Source organism: Lepidothrix coronata, unplaced genomic scaffold (genome assembly GCF_001604755.1).
Source record: "Lepidothrix coronata isolate B3197 unplaced genomic scaffold, Lepidothrix_coronata-1.0 Scaffold72, whole genome shotgun sequence".
NCBI lineage: Eukaryota > Metazoa > Chordata > Aves > Passeriformes > Pipridae > Lepidothrix > Lepidothrix coronata.
Genome location: NW_016690252.1, coordinates 1,321,331 through 1,349,038, shown reverse-complemented (window position 1 = coordinate 1,349,038; position 27,708 = coordinate 1,321,331). Strand labels below are relative to the sequence as shown.

General features: G+C 54.8%; 4 protein-coding genes across 8 annotated transcripts in view; 1 reads left to right on the top strand and 3 right to left on the bottom strand.

Moving 5' to 3' along the window:
• Positions 1–10,621, top strand: part of DNAI1 (dynein axonemal intermediate chain 1) — a 140,499-nt gene extending 129,878 nt beyond the window's left edge. For both annotated transcript variants that reach the window (XM_017819004.1, XM_017819003.1), the window contains one exon: positions 10,365–10,621. In XM_017819004.1, the coding sequence (XP_017674493.1) occupies positions 10,365–10,469 (105 nt within the window). In that variant the 3' untranslated portion in view covers positions 10,470–10,621. The remainder of the gene's footprint in view (positions 1–10,364) is intronic.
• Positions 10,622–11,638: 1,017 nt separating this feature from the next.
• On the bottom strand, positions 11,639–14,877 carry ENHO (energy homeostasis associated). Of its 2 annotated transcripts, none has more exons than XM_017819008.1 (2): positions 14,744–14,877; positions 11,639–13,360 (listed from the first exon to the last, which is right to left on the bottom strand). In XM_017819008.1, exon 2 carries the CDS (start codon positions 13,059–13,061, stop codon positions 12,876–12,878), a length of 186 nt encoding a protein of 61 aa, XP_017674497.1. In that variant the 5' UTR covers positions 13,062–13,360; positions 14,744–14,877; the 3' UTR covers positions 11,639–12,875. The 2 variants fall into 2 exon arrangements, with proteins under 2 accessions (XP_017674497.1, XP_017674496.1); XM_017819007.1 differs by lacking the exon at positions 14,744–14,877 and adding an exon at positions 13,920–14,014.
• A 1,934-nt stretch (positions 14,878–16,811) lies between these two features.
• RPP25L (ribonuclease P/MRP subunit p25 like) lies at positions 16,812–19,072 on the bottom strand. Of its 3 annotated transcripts, none has more exons than XM_017818986.1 (2): positions 18,993–19,072; positions 16,812–18,132 (listed from the first exon to the last, which is right to left on the bottom strand). In XM_017818986.1, exon 2 carries the CDS (start codon positions 18,121–18,123, stop codon positions 17,575–17,577), a length of 549 nt encoding a protein of 182 aa, XP_017674475.1. In that variant the 5' UTR covers positions 18,124–18,132; positions 18,993–19,072; the 3' UTR covers positions 16,812–17,574. The 3 variants fall into 3 exon arrangements, with proteins under 3 accessions (XP_017674475.1, XP_017674477.1, XP_017674476.1); XM_017818988.1 differs by lacking the exon at positions 18,993–19,072 and adding an exon at positions 18,855–18,975; XM_017818987.1 differs by lacking the exon at positions 18,993–19,072 and adding an exon at positions 18,679–18,755.
• A 731-nt stretch (positions 19,073–19,803) lies between these two features.
• Positions 19,804–24,372, bottom strand: DCTN3 (dynactin subunit 3). The gene is made up of 7 exons (XM_017819117.1): positions 24,238–24,372; positions 24,029–24,113; positions 23,017–23,103; positions 22,025–22,108; positions 21,452–21,510; positions 20,647–20,706; positions 19,804–20,179 (listed from the first exon to the last, which is right to left on the bottom strand). The coding sequence occupies exons 1-7, from the start codon at positions 24,334–24,336 to the stop codon at positions 20,090–20,092; spliced, it is 564 nt and encodes a 187-aa protein (XP_017674606.1). The 5' UTR covers positions 24,337–24,372; the 3' UTR covers positions 19,804–20,089.
• Between the last annotated feature and the right edge of the window lie 3,336 nt (positions 24,373–27,708).

Sequence of the window (27,708 nt, the reverse complement as noted above, 5' to 3'; positions counted from 1 at the left end):
ATTGTTCCAGTGCTTGACACTCCTTTTGGTGAAGAATTGTTCAGTAGTGGATCTATCCATGTAATGTTAAGGATGCACATCAACCTCAGTTCACCTCTGCTAACAAGTTTCCTCTAGTCCTTAAATTTGCTATTAATTGTCAGCTATTTTGTTCTGCCAGCTTGGCCACTGTTTTGCTGAAGCTGTCAGTTGCTGATTAGCCTGGTTCCATCTTTAGTGTTTGTGGGACTTGCTAGGCAATGGAGAGGTTACCTTGGGAAGAGTTTACCTTAAGGACCTTAATGAATGCTACATCCTTTTCTTCCCAGCGTGCCTTTATTTTGCACTACTTTGTTACAAAGAAGATCCATTAGTTTCAGCAGCCAGCTGAGCAGATGGATTTAACTGGTCTGTGGCTCTGAAGTAATTACATTTTTGTACAAGAGAGACAGAGCAGCGAACATGTAAAATTAATTCAGGTGCAGCATCCTGGTCAGTGTCTCAAAGCAAAGAGCACTTTAGGGAGGCCACCCTTGGCCACACTGAGGCTGTGCCGTTGGCAGCGTGGACAATCACTAGGACTATCTCCCTCTGTTTTCCTTAAATGATGTTGGTTGGCTTTTCCCATGACCAGTTCCCTCTTTGGATGTGTGTTAGCATCAGAGAGATTGATTACTGCTCACGTCTCTCTTCTGCTTCTGTTATAATTAAAACAGCAATATATGCATTAAGCAGTTAGATTTTAATAATGCTTTTCTAAACAGGATGTTAAGGAGCTTAGTACAAAGACTTGGCCTGGAGCCAGATCAGCATCTTAAGACTGGATTGTTGTTAAAATTGGCTGGCTCCTACCTGGACACCTTACATGAACACAGGCTCTAGACTTGCTTTTTAGCCACAGTGCTCCTCATTTTTGCCTCCAGATAGGACACAGAAGAGTCTGTGTTCCAGACTGGCAGGGCCAGGGAAAGGCACGGATCACCAGCGCATATGGAATCTGGGTCTGCTGGTGGGACAGAAGCATCCCCAGCTCCAGCCCTGTTGCCATTTCCATCACTGTGTGCCGGGGGTACATATCAAGGTCCTCCCTGGGTTGCTTCCTGCAGAGCCGATGTTGATCAGGGCATATCAGCACGCTACTGGCAGGTCTCCCAGAAGGAAATGAGTGCTCCATGGATGCCTGTCCCCCAGAGGAGCACTTCCTGAGCTGCCTCCCAGCACATTGCTGGATTTCTCCTGTGTTGTATTATCCTGTCTGCTTCTGACTGTTAGATAAGTTCTGATTTATCCTGTGCTGCTTCTAATATGCAGTCCTTGGGCCCTGCATTTGCACTCAGACCAGGATGAATCCTACTCTCTGTACAGCTCTTAATGAGACCCTTGGGGACAGTCCAATCCCATTGGGTCACTGAACATGAATGGGGAGTGTGTAACACAACCTCAGCATCACTGCCAGGATTCATGGGCTCAGAGTGGAGATGCCTCAACAGGCAGCAACAAGCATCGTCCATGGAGCAGCACAAGCCCATCTCGAGGAGAGGACTGACACCAGCAAAGCTCAGGAACTCCCAGGGCAAAGGAGCGCTGCAGTGGGATAGAGTTGAGGCTTGTCTGTTTGTGGGTAAGGAAGGGATTTCTCAGTTGCTGTAACAGGGTGAAATCCCAGGGAAGAGCAACAGCTCTAGCTGCAAGATTTTCCACGCTTGTCCTGCGTCTAGCTTCTCGCTGACCCCTTTTAAGCCCTGATTTGCATGTTGCAGCATAACTCAGTCGTATCTGATGCGATTTAGTGTGACATCCCACAGGATCCAGGCTAACAGTGTATCTGGCTCGCAGGCTTGGGAGTGTTTGTGTGGCATTTATCATTTGCCTGGCTGTTTCCTGTGCAGCAGGTGGAGAGAAGCTGTGCAAGTCATTTAATCTGCGGCAAATGGGAGACATGGTCTGACGGAAACAGGATGCGCTTCATCAAGGATGGAGGCAAATAGAAGGACAGGGAAAGGAGGTGGGAATAACTGACTGAGGAGGTAAACTGAAAACGATCTCACTTGCCAACAGTGCCCTGCCATAGCAGAGGTGTACAGGGGAGCGCAGGCAAGAGAGGAGCGAGTGGGAAGCACAAGCTGATCCTGTTGCACTGCTTAGTGATGCAAAGGCCTCAGCTCCCATTTGGGGTACCAGGCTTGAAGGACATGAGGAGCAGGAGAGCAGCAAGGACCATACAGCCAGCTTAGAGGCTGGATGCAGGGGAATGAGAGAGATGAGCACTCCCAAAGAGGTCCTGGGCTGGCAGGGTAAGGAAGGCAGTGCTCTGAGGTTATTAGATGGCAGAAAAAGGCTTAAGGAGAACGTTCCTCTGAGTGTCAGAGGGACACACTGGCAGACATTGCCAGGAGATGGGTCGGCAGCACCGTTCCTGGGGCTTTGCAAAAGAAATGGCCATGCAGGTGATGGGAGCAGAACGTGACAATCCACTGCCTGGGGCATATTGTGCTGGGCACCCCAAGGACTGGATCAAGTGCTGGACAAGCATCTGTCAGAAGCAATTTAAGAGTAGCTGCTCCTGCCATGGACCAGGGTGCACTAGTGGACTAACCCCCCCTAGTTCTGCCCCAGGTGATGCTGTGATTTAAAAGAAAACTACACAGTGTTATCGAGATGACACAACTGTTCACATGGTTGAAATATCCAATGCTATTTTCTGGAACATCCCTGAGTTCACTTATGGAGAGCAGGAGAGAGGAAGAGAGCACTGTGGCTTGACATTAAATTGCAGAGTGAGCTCTTTCGTAAGCAGAAGAGTATCAGTTGTAATACATCTTTCATGCCATTGGCATTTACTGTTATTAAATATGGGACATCTGTGAATGAAGACATTTATTTTTGCTTCTAACAATAGCAAAATTTGATTTCCAATGTACTTGTATTTATACAGAATGAAGTATATTCACGTGCTCTCATGTTAGTAGCAAACAAAAATATATTTCCTATGCAAATATTTTTATAAACTGTATTTTAAAAAAATTAAGAAAGTGCTATGTTAGAAACAACAGCTGGACTTCCTTAAGGCAGTTAAAAGGTGATGAAAGTGGATATGTGTATATTGATAGTGGTGGCCAGAGAAAGATTGGAAAAACTGCAACTTTTTAAAATACACTGTTCAGACAACTGCAAATGTTCTCTCATGAGATACTATGCTCTATGAGATAACAGCAGTACTCAAGTATTGCAGGAACTGCATATTCACATCCGTGCTTGCTTGCTTTTATTAAACTCTAATCTGTAACAGCTTACTGAGCTGGCATGCAAAAATGCTGAAGTAAAACTGAAGTTAAAAAAAAAAAAAAGAGAGAGAGAAAGAGATGATGAGTGATAAAGAAATGTTGTTGGGTGGCTGGCGGGACTGCCTGCCAGCTGGCATCAAGAGATGCAGCTTAAGGCTACTGGGGTCACTGCACTCTGCAGGGCATCTCCTTGATTTTGCCCCTCTGGATGAGTTTGACATACGTGCCTGTGGGTGCTCTGTGTGCCCAAGCCTCTTGCTTCAGGGCTGCCAGCCCAAGTAAAGAGGTGCTGCAGATGTGGCTCCTTGTGGTAGGTGTAAAAGTTAGGGAAGCCTGTGCAGCTTTTGGACTGTCTATGACACATTGAGGTTTGGTGTCTGTGTGTCACTGGAATTGCAATGATATTTGAAGTTGAGCTAGAACACAACATATTGTCTGTGTAGTGGTTTTTATGGACAATCTCAACTAAAATCCCCTTCCTGTTTCCTTCTGCCCCACTGCTTCAGTCTGAGAGATCCCACGGCTAAAATATCGGGCATTAATGCCCCTGCCAGCCTTTCCCTGCAATGCCATTGTAACCCACAGCATGGGGGCAGGTTTTGGGTACTGGGGCTTCCCACTGAGCTAAAAGGTAATTAAAGTAATTGATCCCATCCAGAAGAGCCCGATGGCACAGCAGAAAATCTGAACCTCGTAGGGGCTGGATCCAGGCAGTGGGCACTGCCTGTCCCCTAGGGAGGTGAAGGAAAGGGCATCCTGTCCTTCTGTCTTTATCCCAAAGATGATTTGCACCATCAGGGCCCCCCAGGCTTGAGGAAAAAGCTTTTGGGCTTTTCATTCTGCTCCAACCCTTTTATGAGACTGCTGTGTGTCAGGACAGGGTAATTACCTTGCACACTGAGCACACAATGATTTTCCTCAATGCTTAGTACCAATTCCGTTAACTGATACGACTGAAAATCTTTTCCAGACACCTTGTGAGGAGTTTGACTTCTCACCAGGCTGCTCCATTTGAAGTGGCTGCTGTTATCTTGTCTCAGTGACCAAGGGTAATGATGCCCAAAAGAAAGCTGTTCTCCGTCTTTCTCTCTCTCGCACACACACACAGAGCTCACAGTTAGAGTGTAGCCAAATTGTCCCCATGGCTGTCAAAACTCTGTTGCTGATGCTTCCTAATCACAGCATCTGTGCAGGGCAGAGTTAAGGGTATTGGCTCGTTTCAGACCATTTCAGTCTTTGGATAACTTTAAAATTTTTCCTTCTCCTTTAAGTTTTTTACTTGGTGATGCATGAACTGAGGTTCATGACCGCATCCCTGTTTTGAACCTGTAAATGGTTCAGACAATGGAAAAGGCAGCAGACCAACTGTTTTAAATGGTTTTAGTGGGTTTCTGCAGCAGGTACAGGGATAAATTCAGAAGGAGATAACAAGTCACTGTAATGCCCAGTTCAGAGGAGCTGTGGGGACTGCTGTGAGCCCAGTCTGCACTCAGCCTGATTTTGTTCACTGAAGTTTTCATGCTAAATGTGGCCTTCTTATGGCTATACTTAGGTGCTTGTGGCTCTGGAGTTAGCAAGAACTGGAAATCTTCTTCAGGGAACAGCTCCTGCTGTGTGCACAGCTTTTGCTTGGCCAGAGAACACTGTGGTGGGGTTGAGCAAAGATGTGGAGTCCCAGACAGCCTCTGGCAGAGCAGACATAGGGCTGTGATGATGGCTGTCCTCCCTGATGGCCATAGCTGTTGGCTCTCTGCTGCTGCAGAGCCCATCCAGTCCATCAGTTTTCTCCCCTCTCCCATAGGTGTTTTAAACCAGTCAGCCCTGTGGTGTGCTGTGGGCAGGTACCCACCATTTAGGTACAGGTGATCCCTACCCACATCCCCTGAATGTTATCCAATTCCCTCTGTTCTTTTTCCAGTGATGCTCCCACCCACTTCCAGGTCTGATTCAATTTTGCTTGCATTTCCTGCCTGTCAGATATCCTGACCTTTGCTTCCACATGCTTCCTGGCAGATGTGTGCTGCTGAGCCACAGGCTGGTCCCAGCACTGTGACTTATCTGGTTCCAGTGGCTTCGCTGGTGACTTCCAACAAGCAAAGGCAGGTCAGCAGGGACCCTGAGACCTGTCTGCCCTACTGTGTCCTGGCAGGGTCCAGTGCAGGAGCTGGCCAAAATCTCTGAGTCAGTATGTGAGGTGGAGCAAGGCAGGGTGCCTGCCCTGAACTGCACAGTTCACTGTTGGTGAGGAACCTGGCCACAAACACAGCAGTTTGGGCGTATATAGGGGAGCTCTTCCCTCTCTCCCCTCCCTGGGATCATGCTGAAGCTGGAAGTAAGAGCATCTTTGAGGCCAATGATCTGGTGTGGCTACTGTTGCCTGAATGACCCAGCCATCTCCTGGGCTTTTCTGGTGGCCTCATTCCCTGCAAGAACATTTCCTGCGTCATTTATTTCCAAACAGTAGCAAAATAAGCCCAAATCCTTATCTCCAGTCTGTCAGCTAATCCTTCCATGGGCCAGGAGCAGTGCTGTGAGATCAGGCTGTGAGTGTGACTCACGGCTCTCTGTGGTTGATAAGCGTGTTGCCGCTGTGTGTAAATGGGCTTTTGAGAGCCCAGAAGTGGACCTGGCACAGACATCATCCTCAGCTCAGCATAACTCCAGCTTCATATAACAGCACTGGGTTGCTATAGAACCACAAAGGGGTAGGTTAGAAAGGCTTCAGGGCTGCAAGTCATATCACACTCCTGTTGATGCATGTTTGGTTAGTGGCCCAGGAACACAGTGAGGTGAATTTTGCTGTGTTCAGGGGCTTGGGTTTCCTTGGTCTTCTCAACAGAAATACTCCCGAGAAACTCATCTTTGCTTTCATTAATTCATTTCACCAGTCACTAGCGTGTTTTGCTAATGGAGAAGCCCTTACCCTGGAGCTGTCACCTTAGCCTATCCCTGAGTAGGGTAGAGGAACAAGAAAACACCTTCTCCAAAACAAACCTGACTGCCTGTGTGCCCCTTCCCACTGAGGGTAATAAGAGTGAGGGGCTTGGGCAGCAGTTTTGGGTGGCTTCTTGAAGCTTCTTACACCCTTTAAAATCAGTCTGTAAAAGCTTAAACCCCTTTTGCACGGGAAGCTGATGTCTTAGGTCACTGGGCTGCTTTGTGAAATGGCTACATCCTGTCCCAGCATGACTGTGTCCAGAAATCCCATCCTGTAAGGAATGGCATCAGTGTCAGGACAACAACAGGGCAGAGACAGGCCTGTGCCCCTTGGCCAAGACTCAGTAGGGGAAAGGGTCCACTCTGTTCCCAGGGGAGTTATGGGGACTTTTGTGTCTGTGTTCATGCCAGCATTGTTGACTTCCTTTGTACTCTAAAACAAATATGTTTTGCCTTGTTTAATCGAAACTTTAGAGCAGATGTTTTATGACTATTCCACCAATGGGAAAAAAAATGGATGCTGAAAAGTGCCAGTAGCATGGCTTTTATGGGAGAGTTTTATTAGCTCAGCAGTATACTGTTCAACTAGGGAATGAAGGCATCAGCCAAGACTCAGGAATCCAGTTTAAATGAATCCCATATCCTGAATGTAGAATTCAGTTTGTGCCAGCATAGGGAGCAGTGGGGCTGGGGCTCACAGAGGAATGGATCTTTGAGCAGCCGGTCCTCATCCTCATTCTTGTCCTCATCTTTGTCCTTGTCCTCACTGTACCCTTGCCACTGGGGCTCCACCTCAGTCATCTTCCACCTCCTTTTTCACTTCCAGTTTCAGTACTCACTTTCAGGCTGAGAGGACCATCAAGGGTCCTGCACACTTCTGTAGGGCCAGGAGGCCCATGCCTCGGTTTGCCTGCCTGGGGAGACAGAGAAGATCCCAGGCATAAGACAAAGGGAGCATGAGGGCAGTAAGGAACCTGGCCACAAACACAGCAACATGAGAATATGTAGGGGGTCTCTTCCCCCTCTCCCTCCCTGGAGTTATGTTCCATCAGCAGGGCAGGGTCCATCCCCACACAGCACCTTTTCTGCCCCTACCATGAGCTTTCTGCTCGTGTCCCTCATCGCCATTTCAGCCAAGAGCATTTTGCTCTCCTGTTGGAAACCATTAACAATAAAATTGATGCAAACACTGCTGTGAGTAGCTCCAGTACCCATCGGATGAGCTCCTCAGGGGCAGACCTTCCATGTAATCTCAGTTCGGCATCTGAGATAGTTGGGACGATGTTGTGCCCTGGTTCCCTCTCAGCTCCCAATGAGCCCTATGGATGTGGTGTAAGCAGGGATGTAGGTGGAGAACAGGCTTGGCTACACACAGGAGGGCAGTGCCCCATGAGTGCCCTCTCCACACCTGGCTGTGACATCTGTTGGGAGGGAGAGCCCTGCAGTAGCCTTGTGTAGAGGTGATGCTTCCCTGACTTGTGTGTGCTCTGGGAAATTGCAATAGCTGTGCTCCAAGAAGGGCTGCTCCTCAGAGGCCTGATGCAAGCAAAGCCCCTGGATTTGTAGGAAGCTGCCACGTGCATCCAAGCAGATCCCACGGTGCTGTGCTGGTGCCACCAGCCAGCCAGCAGTGGCCTGGCCAGCTCGCTGCACAAGCGCCTCAGGAAAAGCAGATGGAGGAAAAAAGGGGAACTTTCCATTCCAGTGCCCCTAAAAGGACATTATAATTTTCATCCCCTGTGTCATCCTGCTTGCCTGGTTATGTGGCGTTAAATTAGGGCTCTGGTTCAGTTACAGCTCATTACAGGCTTGTGCGTGGCTTTGTTGCAGCGTGCTCAGAAGCACCAAAGGAGATGAGCCAGTGTGAAAGTCAAAGTTTTAGGAACAGCTTAGTGACTAGGACTGGTGACTTCAGTGAGGATTAGACGCAGTTATCATGGACCTGGTGTTACTACCTGGAGGGCATCAATCAGGGAGCCTCCCTGATGACCCTACCAGTGGGGAGAGCAAAGGGCTTGGGATGGATGTAGACTGATGGGAGATGGCTTCAGCATTTCCTTTTCCCATTTGAGCAAAGCAGTTGCCTTTTTAGCCTGTACCAAGGACCTGTGCAGGGCGCTGTGTGTGACACAGGGTGCCAAAGGGAGGGTTTTGAACTGTGTCAGACAGCAAAGCAGCTTTTCTGCAGAAATAGCTAAGTCCTGAAATACTTTAAGCATCTATGTTTACCCCAAGGCTCTTGCTCAGAGAGATGCTCAGCTGTGGTGTGGGCCTTTAGTACAAATATCACTCACAATGCCCAGACCAGAGCCACAAAGGGCATTGCTCACTTGTTGGCATTTAGCACAAACTGGAACCATCCCAGTATGAAATCAATGGACTCAGTAAATGAAATGACCTTGGCTTATCCGTAACACATCTTTATGTGCTCAGGACATGAGTGTGGCTGTCTTCTTGGGAGCAAATATCCCCATCCTGCCCCCAGGACTGCTTTCATCTCAGCAGTGTCCTCTAGCAGCTTCAGAAACCTTGGCTCCATCAAGGTTGTACTGGGCTGGGATGAGGGAAAACCACAGGGATTCCCTGGGGACTTCTTTCCCTGTTGTCATCACTCAGTGATGCCCATGTTTGCTAGTGTGAGTTCCATTCAGGCTTACAACTTTCTCTGTGTTGTGCACTGGCCTTTCTTCCAGCGCTGAAGAGAAGTGTGTTTGTAATTGCTGCACCTGGGGCCATTAGAGGGGCTGATTCAGAGGAGAATTGATCTGTTCTAAGAGGGGAGAGAGGAAAGCTGGCAGCCTCCTAGCTCAGATGCTGAGTCCTGCTCCCTTGGCCTTCTGAGAGCACCGAGAGAGCAGAGGCTGTGCTTTGGGCATGCCAAGAGGAGCCAGCACAGCAGCTTTCTGCAGGCTGCCTCCAAGCCTGGTTAGTGAGGTTCCCTGCCCTTTGCTCTGATGCAGGCTTGGGGACCCGCTGCCACCTCTCCCAAGCCCACCTGCCAGACTGAGTACCAGCCCTCCTGCTCACCTGTGCTTGGCAGCTGCTTTCTGGGATGTTCAGAGCCATGCTGAGCACAGAGGAGCTTCCCAGCCCCAAAGCAGGAGTACCCCCCAAATCCAAAGGCAAGGTGAGATCCAGCAGGCTGTCAAAGGGGAAGGCTGTGAGCAGAAAACAGCACTTTTTGATGGAAAGTGGTAACTGTGGGGATGCTGTTCTGGAGGAACCCCATGGGGTAGATGTTCAGCTGTGGGAGGGTTTGTTGTGCTGGATGCAGGCTGGCAAATTCCTCTGCTGCAGCTGTGTCTGACCTGGTGTAAGCCTGGAGAGTCCAAACCCAGTTGCCACTTCCCCAAAGTCCCGGAGCTCTGGTCAGAGCAATGCACTGATGCTGCAGCCCACAGCAGGGGGGCATGTGTTCTGCCCAAAGCATTGAGTGGCATTTGTATCCTCAGCAGGGACATCGGCCCCTGCCAGGCCTGGAAGCTCCTGCTGTCCCCAGACAAGTGAGGACTGAACTGGACAGGTTATTTCCCTTGTGCTGTGTGATTGCTCTCAGGATGCTGGTGGTTTGCTTTAGCACTCAAGCAGGGAGCACCTGGAACGGTTGGGACAGGTGCTGGAGGACTGTGGGTTAGGGGCTCTCAGCAGCCACCTGCCCTCCTGGGAAAAGCCATTTGGGTGCAAGAAGGATGATCTCTGCTCCTATGGCTGCCTCTTTCCAGGAGGACCTGCATGGGATGGGTGTCGTGGGACTGTTTCAGGGAGGTTTGAACACCTGCATTGCTGTCATTGCTGTAGGAGTCTTGCATGCCTGGCACCTCCCCAGGGCTTGGGGGAATAGCTGGAGGGCTTACAGGGTGCTCCAGTCCCACAGGGCTGAGAAACTGGGAAGAGAGAGGCAGAAGAAGGTTTGAGTCCCTGTGGATCAGCAGATCCACTCCCACTCCTTAGCATCGTTCCCCAGCCCATAAGAGCCTTTTAAACATCTCAAGGCACCTTAAGCTTGAAATACAGGGATAGGCAGGTGCATCTCCCTGTGGGTCAGCCTCCGGTGCGTGGTGAGAGCAAGGACACAGCAGTACGGCAGCCATCCCTGTGCCGGACCCCTCCTCATCCCCGCAGCCCTCCCTGCTCACAGCTGTGTCCTGCTTGCTCTCTTTGCAGGAGAAGAAAGGCCAGGAGGTTAAGAAGGGTCCCGAGGTGGAAATGGCGAAGCTGGAGAAGCTGCTTAGCCTGGTAAGAGAGCCGGAGGCCAAGGCAGAGACGTAAGAGGGGGGAACGATGACTCTGCCAGCAGCCGCCGGCCGAACAAGCTCAGCTTTGATCGGCGGCTGCTTGGCATGCAAGCCACGGGCCCGCGCCGCCCACTTTTTGCACAACAGGAACACTTCGCCTCTGTGCCCGGACAAATAAACGAAGGTGCTGGGAGAGCTGTGGTGTGCGGTCGCTTCTGAGGTCAGGCAAATCTCACCGTGCTCGCTACCCCAGAGCCACAAGCCCTCGGCATTCCCTGCCCTTGGATGGGTTTGCACTAGGTGAGAGCCCTATGGAGAGCAGGTGAGGGCTGGTCCCAGCAGCCCCAGGAAAGCCTCAGGACTGCAGCTTCATGGCAGGCAGTCCCGCCGTGAGCGGCGGCCTGAGCGACTGAGCGCTGAGCTGCAGCCCCACAGCCCCACAGGCATTTGTGTGGTCCCCTGGATTTTGGGGCGGCAGCCTAAGCTGGAGAGTGGCTTGAAACCTGGCCCATGACTGCGGGAGAGAGACGTGCCATCCCTCCAGAGAGCACATCAGAGCAGCTGCCGCTCACCAGCTGCGGGAGGGTCACGGCTCCCCCCTCCCGGGGGCCTCAGCCCAGCTGGTGCCTGCGGGAATGGCTGGGCGGCGGGGTTTGCAGAGCCTTCCCACGGCTCCGGCGCTGTGCAGCAGAGGATTAGCTGCTGCGTGCCTGCGATGGTGGCAGGAGCCGCGGTGGCCTCAGCGCATGCTGATGAGCGGTGAGCGTCGGGCTGTCACCGCTGGATCCTTGTGCATAGTTCCCGGGACTGGGGACCAGAGGCGCTCGGCCCACCACACAGGTGTGGTGGGATGTGTGCTCCATCCACTCAGCTGGCCTGTGTCCCCCAGAGGACACAGCTTGGAAACTCACAGTGCCTCTGGCGCAGAGGTTGGGGAGTGCTCCCTGCTGACACTCACTTGTCTCCAGACCAGGCAGACATGCTGCGGGCATGAAACACCAGGTCAGGTTTCTCACCCAGCATTTAAAAGCCACAGATGAATGAGGACACGAGCCCTTCCTTATCACCATCACCCAGCAAACCACCCACAGTCCTCCAGTCACATCGGCCACCAGCCCCGGGGCTCCTCAGCCCTGCGGGATGGCAGGACACACCACCTCCCCCAAATTTTTCAGGCGCTGGGTAGAGCTCAGAGACACCACCTGGGTCCTACAATTGGTTTATTAGTCTAGTAAAAACAAGGCTGCAAAGGGATGTGTTCACTACACCTGACATGGGGAGGAACCCCAGGCTCTGCCAGGCCTGGCCAAGCCTGTGCAGGGACCCTGGCCAGTGTCCCTCCCACCCCACCCCTCTGTCCCCTTATTGCAGTGGCTGTGCCAGCAGTGACCATGGCTATTGCTCGGCTCTAGGATAGGCAAGGCAGAGCCCTCCAAAACCCACGGCACCTGCTGGCAGGGCAGGGGATGCAGCAGCCAGGCTTGAGGACAAGCCAGACTACCAGCATCCCTCCCCACAGAGCCACTGTGATCCCCAGGGAACAGTCGGGGTCAAAGAACCTTCAGTGCTGTTTGTCTGGGCACTCTCATCTCCCCACATCTCCCACCTCCCCAGGAAAAAGCTGTCAGTGGGGATGGGAATGCCAGCGAGGGCACGTCTGCTGCTCGCAGGCTGGCCAAATCCCACTGTCTGGCTTCAGCTGGCAGTAGGCAGGAGGGAAGGCAGGGACAAACCCACGGTGAGGAAGAGGGCTGTTTGCCTAGTAGCATTAGTGCTAATGCTGGAGGGGATTGGCAGACAGACTGGGGAGGATCGGGCAGACCATGCAGACCCTCTTGTGCCTCATCAAACTGGCTGCTTGGGCAGATGTGTGCCAAATGCCATCCTGAGGCTGGGGACCCACGGCACCCCAGGGCCACCCCCAAACATCTGGACTGGTAACACCCTGCTCTGCCAGCAGGGCCAGGGCTGCTTGGGTCCCCCTGGGCACACCCCACCATTGAACAGCCAGCCTGCTTGGGAAAAAGTGCCTGTACCAGTCCTGCTGCCTCCCCTCTCTGAGCCTCCACCCAGCCTTGCTCAGGTCTGCACTGTGGTGGCCACTGTCCCGGGCCCATAGGCTCTTCCCGAGCACAGGGTGCACATGAGGGCAGGGCTCCTGCTGTGCTTTCTGGCCGCTGGGACAGGCATGATTGTCCCTGTAGCACATCCCCAGCTGTTGTCTCTCTATCCCCATGATCACTGCAGGCACTCGCAGGAACTTCACACACTAAAACCACCAAGGCAAAGGACTGTGCCCCCTGTCATGGCCCCTGTGAGCAGCTGGGTGTCCCCTCTGCTTTCATCATGCCTAGTCTTGCACCCCAGTCCTAGCACAAGCATCCAGGCTGGGGAAACTCCTCTGGCACAGCTAGGTACCCAACTCCCCAAATCAGGCAGATCAGGGCTGCAGCAGGTACTTCTCTTCATTCCTTGACTCATCCGCATCAGAAGCTGGGCTCTTCTTGGGGCATGAAGGGGTCCTGCAAGCTTTGCAGAGGATGAGGAAGAGGATGAGGATGAGCAATGCAATGACACAGTTAAAAGAAATTGCCACGATCGCCCCAGTGGAGAGAGCAGCCCCCATGGCCACTGTCCCACGGGAGTAAACAGGGCCCACAGCTTGGTCTCACACTTGGGATGCCAGTGCAGTGATTGCGTGTGCAGCCTCCACCTGCCGGCATTGGCAGGGGACAGAGGGGACAGCGGTGGTGCTGGCGGTGGGGTGGGGACGGGGCCAGGCAGGCAGCAGGACAGCGTCCTCCCCGTCAGTTTGGCAGCTCACAGCTGAGTCCCGGCTGCTCTGCACAGCTGGGAAGGATCGATGAGAGCCTTCTCTGGGCTCCTCCTTCCTCTGGCAGGACACAGGGATCCCTCTTCTCCTTCCTGGAAGAGAGAAAGTCACCGTCACCACGAGTATGAGGGGACAGGCTGTGTGAGCCCCTCAGGGTGGCCTCTAGGGGTATCAGGGGGCAGCGACCCCAGAGCCCAAGGGGCTCCGCTGGAGTATGGAGGCTGCAACAGCTTCCAGGTCAGATGCTGTTTGGAGGACCTTTCCAGCACCGCATGCCCTGGCAGTCCTCCCCATCCCCTGCGAGGGCCACCAAACTGGAGGTGTCCCCAGTGGGAGACCCATCGGCACCTCCCCGCGCTGCACTGGGTGACTACGGGCAGCCCTGGCCGGGCTCCTATCCCCTCTCCACCCGCTTTTCCTGCCGCCAGGACCCCGCTGCGAGGTTCCGCACCCAGAACGGGGCCAGGGGCCGGGCGGCAGCAGGTGGGGGCCGGCGTAGCCCCCCTTGTGCTTCTCACCGGGTCAGGGAGAGCCCCGGCTCCGGGTGTCCCCGGTGCCTCTGATCCCCGCCCGCCGCGGAGCCCCTGACACGGGGCAGCAACAGGTGCCGCCAACTCCGCCCTCCCGCCGCGGGGTCCCGGCGTTACCCACCTGCCTCCGCTGCGCCCCTGGAACCGCCGGGACCCCGGTGCCGGCGGGAGGCGCTGCCGGGGCCGTGTCCCGGCGCGGAGCGGGGTCCCGGCGCGGTGTGCGGTGTGTGCGGTGCGTGCGGTGTGTGCGGTGCTCGGTTCCGGTGCGGTCCCGCCGGGCCGCCCGTGGGTGCCGCAACCCCGCGCGCCGCCCGCGTCCTCCCGCCGGCACCGAGGGGCGAGGCCCGGCCCCGCCACGCCCCCGCCCCGCCATTGGTGCCCGCCCGCCGCCCGCCGCCCGCCATTGGCCGAGCCCCGGCCTGGGACACGCCCCCTCGCGCGGCGCCCACGTGAGCGGCGCGGGGACAGCGGCGGGCAGCGCGCGCTCTGCCGGCACGGACACGGACCGTGCAGACCCCGGTACTGCCCCGGTACTGCTCCTGGTACTGACCCCGTACTGCCCCAGATACTGCCGGTGCTTTCCCCGGTACTGCTCCTGGTACTGACCCCGTACTGCCCCAGATACTGCCGATGCTTTCCCCGGTACTGCTCCTGGTACTGACCCCGTACTGCCCCAGATACTGCCGATGCTTTCCCCGGTACTGCTCCTGGTACTGACCCCGTACTGCCCCAGATACTGCCGATGCTTTCCCCGGTACTGCTCCTGGTACTGACCCCGTACTGCCCCAGATACTGCCGGTGCTTTCCCCGGTACTGCTCGTGCTGCCGGTGCTGACCCCGATTTTGACACCGGTAATTTACTCGGTACTGACTCAATACTGCCCGTACTGACCGCGGTACTAACTCGGTACTGACCCCAGTACTGCCCGTGGTGCCGGTACTGACCTCGATATCGACCCCGGTACTGCCCGGGTAACTGCTCGGACTGACCCCGGTACTCCCATTACCGCCGGTAGTGCCCCGCTACCCGCGCTGAGCCGGTACCGACCCCGGTATTGCCTCCGGCACTGCTGGTGCTGCCGGTACTGCCCCGGTGCCTCCGCTGGCTCTGCTGCCCTCCCGCTGCTGCTCGTGTAGCCCTGCCTGTACCTCCCTGCCTGCCCTGCGCACATGTGTGCACACACGCACAAACACATGTTCACGGGCACACGGACACACACGTGCACCACGGCCCGGCATGCCGGGGTGGAGGACGCTGAACACGGACTTGCCAAGCTGAGCTGGGGTCCCTGCCGGATCACAAGGGCTACAGGCAGGGGTGGGCACAGGCACCGTCACAGCCCACAGAGAGGAAGGAACAGGACATTTAGGGACATTCAGTACCTGGGAATCTGGGCAGTATCAGCCTCACCCGCACAGCCGGGTTCTCCCTGTCCTGTTAGTGGAGGAACTGAGGAATGGGGCAACCCAACCCTGGGCATGCCACACCCCTAAACTGCCAGCTTCCATATGGGCACCAGAGCCGGACACCCTGGTGTGGGGCATCACCCCAAAGGGGGGGAACACCTGGTGAAGGACACTGGGGGGAGGTGGCTGGGAGGCACATAGGGCGCTGGGGGTGGTTCCTGGAGACCCCCAGGGATCAGGTCTTGGCACCTGCAGTTGCTCTGAAAAGCCAAGCCCAGGCCCCACGAGCAGCTGGTGACACAGACAGATGATGGTGACACAGGGGATCCACAGCAGCCTCCTGGGGAGCAGGGGCCTGTCCGGCTGGGCAGCTCCACACGGTGTGCTGCACCAGGGAAAAGAGGCAGCTCGATGAAGGATGGGTGAAGGCCAGACCCATCCTGGCTGACCTGGCACTCACAAGTGTGAAGGCTGGGAAATGCTTGATCCTGACAGGAGAGCCAACTAGTCAGTGGAGGATAACTTTCCAACGTGAAACAAAAATAACAATCATTTTGTACCTTTGATGAGAAGGCGTTAAACGTGCCACACAGGAGGGAGGCTCACACAGGCTGCCTGAGGACCTGGCTCTCAGGCTCTCCACTAAGGGGGTGTTTTGAGTAAACAAACACAGGCACATTGCCTGTTGAAATGTCAGAACCAATCTGATCACACACTGGAGCATCTTCCTTGGCATTTATGGCTAATCTGCTAATTAGTCAAGAAAAGCAGTCTCCTCCTTAGACGTAAGGGAGCAGCAGCTGGGAAGAGCACCAGGTAAACCAGATTAACTCTGCCCCATCCCCAGGCTTCACCTGATCTGGAACAGCAGACAGGTCAACAGTTTCCCTGCCTACCTCCAGGTCCAGGGACAGTGGTGGGGCAGGAAGCAGTAAGACCACCAGGAGAAGTGGAGGAGGAGGAGGCATGTAAACCCAGCATTGTCCTGGCCATGCCAGGTGCTCAGCCTGTGACAAAGCTCATGTTGACACAAGGCAGGCAGGGTTGCACCACATCTCTCCTGACCCCTGATTTAGGCGAAATTTCTTCTTTAAACACTTGTGTTTGTTGCCCATTGACTGACAATGCAAAACATTGGGTCCAGCTGGAGCTCATGACACAGGCAGGACAGGCAGTGCGTGGGACACATGTGAGCAGTGAGAGCTCAGCCTGTCACAGGGAACAGCACTTCCCTCCTGCCCAGAGTTACTTACCAGAGCTGCTCCAGAAGGGAAACTATTGCCTAAGAAAAGGTGATCCATCCTTTGCCTCGCTCAGCAGAGTTTGGAATAAGTCTTTTTGAGACTGCAGTTCTGGCCAGCTTAAAAGAGCAAAAAAAGTATTAGCAAAAATTTTCCCAGAAAAAACCCACAACGCTGACCTTTTTTGGATATTAAAGGAGGTTAATATTTGCATATTAAGCTACTCCCCTCAGATCAGGGTCCATTTGCAGTCATGAGAGGAACAAACACTAAGCAGCTGGAAGAGCAGCTGCAGCAACAGCCCCACCACCAATGCTCACAGGGTGACCTCCAGTGGGACAAGGTAGACATGACAAATTTCCAAGTTGCGAGAAGAGAAACTTTATTTTGAACCCAACTTTGTGCATTATGAAGGAGCAGTAAGGGGAAAGAACAGTATCCTCTGGAGCTTCCCATGACTACCACCCCAGGGCAGTGGTACAGCCCCAGGATTTCAGGCTGGTTATGGCACAAGTAGAGTGCTGTCATTCTGGCAGAGAGAAGAGCAACCACCAGCTCCGCAGAGCCAAAGTGGGATGGGAAGGGAGCTCTGTGCACACAACGGCAGATGGACCTGTACCCTCACAGTCGTACATTCAACCCCCCCAACAGGCTCAGCAGACAGACTCTGAAGCACACAAGTGGCCAACTAAGCCCTGTGTCCCACTGTCTGTCCACTCACAGCCCTGGGGATGCCAGGGAATTAATTCCATGTCAGGTCCCATCTGCCCTTTGTACCTGCCACACAGGCAGGCACGTGTCTGTCCCACAGCCTGGGCTGCTGCACCCTCTGGCAGCCGAAATCTGGCCGGGTGAGCAGCCCCTCTGCTGGGGCTCACTGACAGGACACCAACAGTCCTTGCTCACGCAGAGGTGACTCCCGTCTTCCCCGACCCACTATGAAGCACGGCCTGGCAGCCTTTGGCAAGGGAACTCTTCAAAATACAGTTTTAGACAGCCACAATCACAGGCAGTTACGAGAGTCCTGCCCTCCCCCTGATGTGTCAGCAGCAGCTCCGCAGCCCCAGCACGCGGCTGGTTCCTGCAGCCACCCCGGACCACGTGGCGCCGGTGCCTCGGGGCTCCCGCTCAGGGCTCCCCTGGCGCTGCCCCTGCGGAGCGCGGGTGCTTCCCTGTGCTCCCAACGCCCCGACCCCCACCCTGCTTTCTCTTCATCTGGCCCTGGGACTCTGCTTTGAGTGTATCGGTCCAGAAGGCATCAAAGGATCCTGGAGCCTGGTATCCCGGCTCCTGAGGGTCCAGGGGGTCTTTGCTGAGCAGGACACATATCGCAGGAATGTTCCTCTTCACTGTCAAGGCATCGAGGCCTGCCTCAGGCACGATAGGTTCCCACATCTCCTCGATTTGCCTGAAGAGCACCTTGGTGATCTGGTGCAGCTCCTTGAGCCGTCGTTTCATAATTTCCACACAGGTGATGGTCTTGCTGACAGCCTTGCCTGAGCCAGTGAAGAGAATCTGCCTCACAGACTCCTGCTCCATCTTGCTCATGGCATAGCCCATCAGATTCCTGATCTTGCTCCCGTCCTTCACCTTCATCTCAATGATATCAGTGGGCAGGTCAGTGAAAGGAAGAGGACAAGGTTTCTCCACGATTTTGGTCTTCTTATAGTTCTCCATTCTGCAGTACTGAAAGGGAAAACAGACCCATGAACACAAACTCCCACTGTAACTGCTGCCCCAAGAAATTATCACCAAAATTAGCTATGACCTCTCCTCTGAAGGGCACTCTCAGCTGTCAGAGATGGGGATCCTGGAGAACCATATCCAAAAGATATATCCTTATAAGGATGTACCTCCAACATGAACACACATAGGGCAGCCTGAGCCCCAGCAGGCAGGTGGTGAAAAGAACAGGCTGTTGGCCTGAACAGGACAAGTAACAAACACAGGCTGCATCTCAGACAGAACAAACGAGGGAGCTGCGGTTCCTGGGAACAGAAGCCAGGGGGATGCTTCCACAGCTGCACCCCTGTGCACCCCAGTGCACAGCCCAACTGCAGCACCTCGTGTGTTTCAAAGAGACGGGTCGTGGGGCTCTGGCAGTGCAGGTGAAGGTAAAACAGTGCGTGTCCCAGGAGAGAGAGCAAGCCAGGGGCTGCAGGAACAAACAGAAGTTTCCTCGAAGGAAAGTGAAAGATAGACCCTCTCTGCCAAGGCAGGTCCCATCCTTACCCAGGTCTCCCTGCCCTGTGCAGGGCACTCCGCCCCCTTTCCCCCACTGCTCGAGGCATTCAAGCACGCAGCACTTTGTTACCGGTGGGCTCCTGAGCCCCGTTCCACCCACACCTGCAGGGACACGGCAGCCCAAGGCCCGCGCTCCGGACCACGGGAGCACACGAGGCCCTCACCCCCGGCACGGCCGCATGGGAGCCCGAGAGGCCGGGATGCCGCGCTGAGATGCGGGGATGAACCCCGTGGGACGGGGGATGTCCGTGCGGGATGGAGGATTTCCCTGTGGGACAGGAGATGTCGCTGACCCCGCTCACCTGCGGCCACCTCAGCACGCCCCTCGCCTCAAGATGGCGGCCGGCGGTGCGCGCGCGCAGGCGCGGGGCGTGTGGGCGGGGCTCATAGTAGAGATCACGTGAGTAGTGGGCGGGGGCGGTGTGTGGCCCCGCCCACAGCCCGGGATGTGGAGTGGCTCCCGGAGCACCTCTGGCTTTCCTGGGACAGCTCCAGCTTTTTTCCTGGGCAGCTCCGGCTCTCCCGGACATCAGGCGAAGTCGGTGTCCCCGTGTGCGCCCAAGCAGTCCCGCCGTGGTGTGCCCACGGCTGAGCTCGCTGACCAGGGAGAGTACAGGGGCAGGAAGGCTCCTCCTGACTTCCCCGCGGGGATCCTGCCCCATTCCTGCAGGACTCCCAGGTCACACGCAGCTGGGCAGTGTCTCTCTAAGCTGAAGGGAACTCGGAGACTCCGAGTTGTGGCCAGACCCGTCAAGGCACAGCTCGTGCCCCTCACTGAAACAGGTTCTGGCTTGCAGCAGCCACTTGGGAAAGCAGGGGCAGGGTAAAGGCAAAAGCTGCTGCCTCCTCTCAGCACAGGGATGGGAGAATGGCTTGGGGGAGAAGCTCCATGAGGCCAGATGGCCCTGGGCACAAGCAGCTCCCAGGAAGAGCTCCCGTTTTTGTGCCACAGTTTATGGAAGGCTGTGGGAATGGAAGAGATTTACATGCCCTTGGCCCAAAGCTGCCTCCTGCAGCCACCTCCTGCAGACTGCAAGGAGATCGCTGCCTGGGAAAGCCCCCCAGTCTGTGCCAGGAGCAGTCCTTATACTCAGGGAGAGAGACACAACCCAGTCAGCGTTCCAGGACTTTACTACGGACCACAGTAAGAGGGGCAAGGGATTTTTAAATATGTTACAAACCAAGACACATTTCAGGGGAGTGCAAGATTTGCAACAGCGGCAGATTAAGGAGCAGTGCGGCTTCAATTCTGGGCTGACACAGCTCAGAGCACAGCCAGGTGTCCCTGGGAGCCCGTGGTGCCACTCCAGCATGCTCAGGCCAAGCGGGAAGGTGCCGGGGCCAGTGGATGCAGGCTGTGCCATGGGGCCCCAGGCTCTCCATGTTCCCGGCTCTGCTGTCACTCAGCCACAGGTTTTGCTTGCTTGGCCGCTTCCAGCCGTGTCAGTATTTCATTCCATTGCAGTAACTGCTTGGAGAGAAGCAGGGTCTAGACATTACTCTTAAGGAAAGAAATGTAGAAATCACAAGCAAGAAGCTAAGGGAATAGCACCCTGACAGAACCATTACAATTCCAAATCCCTGGGGGAGGCGCAGGGCTGCTGAAAGCCTACATGGATCCACACCATCCAGGTGTTGTAGGCACAGCACCAAACACAGGAGTCCAGGAGGCACTTCTAAACACCCTGTACCACTGCAATACAAGGGCTGTCTACAGCTAAGAGCAGAGCTTCCCTACCCACTTGTGGTTTTGGGATGTGCCTCGGCACTGGGATCGTACGCAGCCAGGATTAGGGGCTGACTGGCTCAGGCAGGTCACAGGGACAGAGGTGCCCCCACATCAGGAAGGGCACTGGTCGTTAAACCCACGGCTGGGAACCCAACAGTACCTGACAGGGGAGGGAGCTCTGAGACAGGGTCAGCTCAGCTGTGCCAGGCCTGAGGCTCAAAGGATACCATTTTGTTGTAGCTCTCCAGGAGTGTCTTGACACTGTCAGTGAGATCATGACGCTTCTCCTGCAAAGAGGGAGGGCCACAGTGAGAAACACACAAGCTCAAGGACATCTGTCCTTCCCAGATCCTGAAAGCATGGGGGAGAAACTCATCCAAGGCCAGTACTGAGATTAGAGCTCAGATACCAGCTGCGGCTGCTCACTTCAGCTGGAAAGGTTTCCACAGTCAAGAGGAAGGTCACAAACATCCCTGCTGATAAAGCACCAAACGCCCTGGGCTTGCACCACTGTTGCCTCGCCTCAGGATCCAGGCTTTGCCTGCCCCAGAGTGGAAACTCACAGCAATATGTTGAAAGGGGCCATTAGGCACTGCCCAGGCTACTCACTGCCAGCTCCAGGAGTGCTCACACAGGGAAGGAAAGGGTGAAGTAACAGGGTGACAGTAACAGCCTTCCAGAGACTAGGACACTGGAAGAGTGCAATGCTTTACCTCAGTGTCCTAGTAAAAGGGAGGAATGACAGATGGTTAAACCTACTATGTGTCACTCAAAGCTCTGTTTTGAGCAGGGTTTTGGTAGGCAAATTTCCAGCGGTTTTCCAACTTGGACTCCATTGCCAGAAATCCTGGCTCCTTTCCCCCCTTGGAGTACTTGAAATTCTTTAAGATTGCAGTATGCATATTCTGGAATTGAAAAAACCTGCTACAATCGACCAAATCAAGCAATTGCAAATACAGGGGTGTCAGTCAAGACTCCGGCAAGACGTTCCTCCTCCCTTCTAGTCACGACTGATAGGAATATTTACAGTACCTGCTGCTGTATGTGGATCTGTGAGAGTCGCTGCAGTTTGGCTGCATGGTCAGGAACCGCTGAAAGCAGAGGAGAAATCAGTTTTGCTTTTTGTTTTGACAGCACACAGGACGAGTTCCCAAAACAAAGAGCACTCCTCCTCCACAAGCACAGCACAGCAGAGCTCACTGAATGCCAGTGCCACACACCACAGACATAGCTTTTATAGGATTAAAAAAAACCTACCAACTACCTTGTACATTAAAACACTAAGTTTATCTGCTCACTGCTCCTGGATGGCACGAGCTCAGGGGTGCCCACAGCGAGGGCTACTCAAGAACTACACCAGAGTAAAGCACTTGGACAAACATTATGGAAAGCACTTGAAAAGGCACCTGTACCTCTGCCAGGTTAGAGCAACATGAGGGAGGAGCACACACACCACCATGTTTATACCTAGTTCACTCTCACATGACCATGTGCTGTCCTCTTCTCCAGTCTCAGGCTCAAATGAAAAAACACCCCAGAAAACAGGACAGGCCACAGCTTGAAGGGTGGCATTTTCAGCTCAAACTTGCAGAAGAACATGCATACCTTGGATACTGGCACTGTCCAAAATGGGCTGGAGGTTCTTCACCTGCTCCAGAAGGGCTGCACGTTCAGGAATAGCCTGTTCCTCTGGGGGGGGACACACAAGACACAAAACCAGTGAACATGAGGTGCTGCTCTGGCTTTTCACAAATAGCTGTAACTTTTCCAGCTGATCTGTCTTAACAGAAAGGGGCTTGTTCAAGATTTTATTTAAGACGTCTGTGCTGCTCATCCCTGGGTCTTGATTCACTCCAATTTCAGGCAGGAGAACCTCCACTGAATTGCAGTGATAGGACCAGGGGTGAAGGATCAAATCGAAAGAGGGGAATGTTACATTACGTATTAGGAAGAAATTCTTTACTGTGAGGGTGGTGAGACACTGGCATGGGTTGCCCAGGGAGGTTGTGAATGCCCCATTCCTGGCAGTGTTCAAGGCCAGGCTGGACAAGGCCTTGAGCAACCTGGTCTAGTGGGAAGGTGTCCCTGCCCACGGCAGGGGGTTGGTACAAGATGAACTTTAACATCCATTCCAAACCCTTAACATCCTATGATTGCACAATTCTATGAAGTCCCATTCACAGACAATACTATTACAGGCTGAATCAAATTCCTTAGGACAGAAGAGCACAAGGCTTGGTGGTGTTTAAAACACATCTAAACACCTTCTGTTTTCGTCACTGCCTAGAGTACTGGAAGTGGGGCGAGGAAAACCATTCTAGCTCCAGTTTTTCTGATCAGCCTTTGATTCATTCGGGGTCAAACTGAACAATCAGTACTAAAGAGATAAGAGCTGATAAAACTGCAGTGCTGATGTGCACAAGGGAGCGCTGAGGGTGGAGAACATCCTTATACAAAGCATGTCTCTGATGCTTCCAGAAAGCGTGGGCCACATCTTTACGACTGAAGGAAAGAAATCCACCCTGACCCATCTCAGGTAAAGGACACTTTTTGCAGTGCTACAAAACCCTCTTGTTTCCCCTCCTTTCATGCCATACCTGCCAAGATGAACTGCAACTTCATGGCATCTGGAACAGCCATCCTGTCAATGTACTGAGGGTCAAGGTACTTGATTACATCTTCAACTGGAGTGTTTGGAGACAAGAAGTAGGGGAGATGTTATTGCATACACAAGTGCAACTTTCCCCTGTGCCACCTGTCAGATTGCTTTGCAAACACTGCTTAGGGGCTTTTTTTTTCTTTTCCAATTAATTAATTGCTACTTGGAAATATGTGACTTTAGAGCACTGTGAGCAAGAACTGACAAATGGCTCAAGCCCAGAAACCCCTTTGTTAGGGACACCTGCAACACTTGCTTTTCGTTTGGATAACGATACCAAAGGTGAACGAAATCTGCTTCCTTCCACCCTCAGAACAAAACCAGCCCACAACCCTCCATCCTGGTCCTTAAAATCATCAACAAATACACGCTTTACACTTTTACACTGGACAGCCTTGGACCACAAAGACTCTCTTGCTCCTTCTGTGACACCAGACACCAAAACCTGGTCAAGAGGTAGCTCTGCAGGACAAGGCACCCCCTCAGTTTGGAGGCAGCTCCCCAGGTCTGTCCACCAGTGTCTGCGTGTGATCCTGATCACTCCCACCACACACACGGGGGAATGCTGCTCCAGCGTGGCCGACAAAACCAAGCACGCAGGAATTAATTTCTGGAGCTCCGAGAGGCCTCAGGGGCTGCATTCCAGGCGGAGCAAATCCCGGCACTGACACAGGCCGACGGACATCGAGCGAATGACAGGTCGCAGCGGCCCTTTTCCCAACCCCGACAGCTGAGCCGGAGAACCGCGGGCAGAGACCTCCTGCAGTAACTTATTTCTCTGCCAAATACGCAAAATAAGGGCCCAAACATCAACGGGGATCAAACGCGGGGGGGGGGGGGGGGGCAGAAGCATTTTTTTGTTTGCAGCAGCGAAACGTCACACGGGGGTTTTCGAGCTCCCCCTCCCCCGCCTACTCCTCCCGGCTCCCCCTCCCCGGGACCCCGCTCACGTTTCTTGAACAGGATCTTGATCCTCTCCCTCTTGCCGGCGATGTTGCTCAGCGCCACCTGCACCTTCACCAGCTCGTCCGCCACCTGCAGAGGCACAGAAAGAAGCGACGGGCCTGTCAAGCCCCGCCGGGCCGCGGCACCCCAGGGCTCCGCCGGGCCGCGCCGGGCCGGGCCGCCCCCGCCGGTGTCCGCAGCTCCTCCTCGGCACCTTTCTCGGCCCGCAGCCCCCGCCGCCGAGCCCGACGCGCCGCTCCAGCTCCTCCAGCCGCCACTGCAGCCGCTGAAGCTCCGCCGCGCCCGCCGCCATCTTCGCGCCGGGCGGAAGCGGCCGCACCTCCCTTCCGGCCGTTGCCATGGCGGCGCGTTGCCAAGGACTGCGGTTGCCATGGAGACGGGAGGCGCGGGATGCGGGCGGGGGCGCGGAGCCCCTCTCGGAGGATGCGGGGCGGTCGATGGCGATTTGCACTGCAGAGGGGAGGCGTGCGGCCCTCCCGCCGCCCCGGCGGGCAGTCGGTCGATGGCGGCTTCATTGTGGTGCCGTCCTCCAGGAAAGAGGCGCTGAGATGTATTAAAAAGAATTGATGTAGCGATCCGTGTGGATGCAGGAACCTTTGAAATCCGGGAGGCTGCCTCGGGCTTTCCCCCAGGCCCCAGCCTCCCCGCGTTCACCTTTCTCCTATCGACTGCTGCAGGTGATGCTCGGGAGGAAGAGAAGCACTAAGGAGTGCTACAGCCAACCCCAGCCCCACTGCTGCCTTCAGCTGGCACACTCTGCCACATGGATCTCTCAGAGGCATGAGATGAATTCATGCTAGCAGCAGCCACTACAAAGAAAAGTCCAGGAAGTTTCTAAACTGCAGAGGGAAAGGTATCATGGATACATGTACATATGGAGAAGTGTGGCCAGCAGGTCAAGGGAGGCGATGCTGCCCCTCTACTCGGCCTTAGTGAAGATACATCTGGAGTACAACTGTATACAACTCTGGGCTGTTCAGAACAAGAAAGACAAGGAGATACTGGAGAGGGTCCAGTGGAGGCCACAAAGATGGGGATGGGTCTGGAGCATCTCTCTTATGAGCAGAGACTGTGGGAGCTGGGCCTGTTTAGTCTGGAGAAGACTGAGAGGGGATCTCATCAATGCATATAAGTATCTTAAAGGCAGGTGCCATGAGGATGGTGCCAGACCCTTTTCAGTGGTTCCCAGCGACAGGATGAGGAGCAGTGGCTGTAAACTAAACCACAAGAAATTCCACTTCAACATGAGGAAGAACTTCTTCATGTTGAGGGTGACAGAGCACTAGAACAGGCTGCCCAGGGTGGTTGTGGAGTCTCCCTGTCTGGAGACATTCCAATCCCACCTGGACACATTCCTGTGTCACCTGGTCCAGGTGACTTTGCCTTGGCAGGGAGGTTGGACTGGATGATCTCCAGAAGTCCCTTCCAACCCTAATTATTCTGTGAGTTTCCAAAGCACCTTTTGATAACATCCCCTGCACCCCAGGGCTCACACAGCCACTGCCCTGTCATGCCCAGAATGAACATGGGGCTGGGTGTTGCACCACCACACCCTAGGCACCAGGGGACATCAAGTCAAGGTTCCAGGCCACTCTTTTAGCTCCAAACCATATGGCAATAGAGAGTACTTTGTTAACATGGCTAGTAATGTGGGTTGAGTGGCTTTGGGGACCCTCCCACTCCCCTTTGCTGAAAGCTAAACCCACTGTGCCCTGAAAAATCTTTGTCCTTCTAGATGTTTTCCTGCTGAGAGTTGTACAGGCCTGCCAGGCTGCAGGAGGGACCTGTGGGATGGCCCAGTGCCCCAGCAGCCCCTCTGCCCCCCAAATAACCCTGCAGGAGCTGTACAGAGCATTCTGGCAGCAGGAGAAAGCTGAGGCTTCATGTGCTCTGCCTTTTTTCCCAAGGATCGATAGCTGAGATCTTCAGAGGGGAAGAGCTGAGCTTTGTTCCACAAAGGCGACAAATAGAAATGGCTTCATTAGCAGAAGTGCCCGGGGGCTGCAGGGGGCCTGGGGGCTGTGCACACAATGCTGCTCTGTGCTTAGATGGTACCACCTCTATCATGGCTTGGGCCCAGCATGATGGGCAATGCCTCAAAAACACAAATGCTTGTATTGGAGGGTCACAGATCACCTACTTCCCCAAGGTAAGAAACCTGGGCAGTCCTGGGACTCAAGCACTGAGGGGCTTTGGGACTGTCCTCATGCACCCTTTAGAGTCCCATCCAGTTTGCAAGCCTTGGAATGGAGCTGAAGCTGCAGCGCTGGCTGCCCACAGCCCAGCACAGAGCACAGGGAGTCTGCTCCCTGCCCCTTTGGGCTGAGAGGAAGCCTGTCCCCATCCCTGGAGCCTGCAGCGGCACACGAACACCCCCAGCAGCTGCCCCCAGAGTGGTGCTGAAGCTGGATCCAGCGTGCCTCCTGCAAGGCTGGATTGTCCCCTCATCCTCTGTCTCCTCCCTCCTGCTCAATTACAGTCCCTGCAGGACATGGGGAAGTGGGCATCAATCACGGCTGGTTACTCAGGTGACAGCAGCTGTGTCCCCAAGCCCCCCAGGGAGCATGGAAACACACATCACCCCCCGAGCCTGGTAATGAGTGGGGATGTGGGCCCGCGTGTGCCCTCCTGGCTCCCTGGGGCTCTGGTGCTCGATGAGCTGTGGTCAGCACTTCACAGCAGTGACAAGGAACACAAGACCCCAATTAAGGCTGCATCAATCCCACTCTGGCTCCGCTTGGCACGCTCACAAACACATACACCCCCACACACACGTTCACAGACTTGCCCCCAACCCGGGATACAGATTGTAGAGCCGGACCCGGCAGACCGAGGGTCCTCTGCAAGGGTACTGTGTCACCCGCGTGTTCCCAAAGCGTCCCTAGCGTGACACCCTTATCCTCCATGTCCCTGCCGCGTCCCCACGTTCCCCTGCCCCCGAGGACAGGTCCGGGGCGGGCAGCGCTGCTGCAGCACTCTGGACAGCGACCGCGTTACACGCGTGGGATCGGGGGTTCGGGTTGAGGCTGTCCCCGGGGGACTGGGCGCGTCCCCGAGGGGCTGGGGCTGTCTCTGAGACTGTGAATGTCCCCTTCGGCTGGGCTGGGGCTGTCCCTGAGTAACTGTGGTAGTAGTTGGGGGTGTCCCCAAGAGCTGGAGGTTTTCTCAGGGGGCTGGGTCTGTCCCAAGGGGGGACTTTCAATCAAGAGTATCTGTCCCCTTGGGTGCCAGGGACCTGGCTCAATGGATGCCAGGGTGGACCTGTCCTTGTGGCTGCCTCTGGCTGGGGTGTCTGTCCCACGGGAGCTCCTCATGCCTCTTCATGTGTACGGGTGGCTGCACGTGTGTGCAAGTGCTTGTGCGAGCACGTGCATCTGCCCACACGTGTGAGTGTGAATGCCATCGACTTTGTACAAGGGAGCACAAGTCATCTGGGCACGTGTGTGGTGACTGAGTGCCTGAATATCTCCGTGCCTTTCCATGTGCACCCATACAGGCACCCGTGACCACCCACGCATACGTCTGTGCCTCCCAGCCCCACCTGGGTCACCTGTGTCCTCTGTGGGCACTGCCCAGGTACCAGGCTGGCCCAGCACTGCTGGCAACTCACCAGGTGCAACCTCACAGCCCCATGGCCGTGGCCCCAGCAGCCCCAGGGCCCTGT

Bases quoted from the DNA above. Each gene is read 5' to 3' on its own strand.
- ENHO (XM_017819008.1), bottom strand. From the start codon at position 13,061: ATGGGGGCTGCTCTCTCCACTGGGGCGATCGTGGCAATTTCTTTTAAC.
- RPP25L (XM_017818986.1), bottom strand. From the start codon at position 18,123: ATGGAGAACTATAAGAAGACCAAAATCGTGGAGAAACCTTGTCCTCTT.
- DCTN3 (XM_017819117.1), bottom strand. From the start codon at position 24,336: ATGGCGGCGGGCGCGGCGGAGCTTCAGCGGCTGCAGTGGCGGCTGGAG. The intron at 22,109-23,016 runs GTATGGCATGAA...GTCCCCCCCCAG, and splicing joins GTTGCAGTTCATCTTGGCAG to AGGAACAGGCTATTCCTGAA. The intron at 20,180-20,646 runs GTATCCTTTGAG...AGTAATGTCTAG, and splicing joins TGGAGAGCTACAACAAAATG to ACCCTGCTTCTCTCCAAGCA.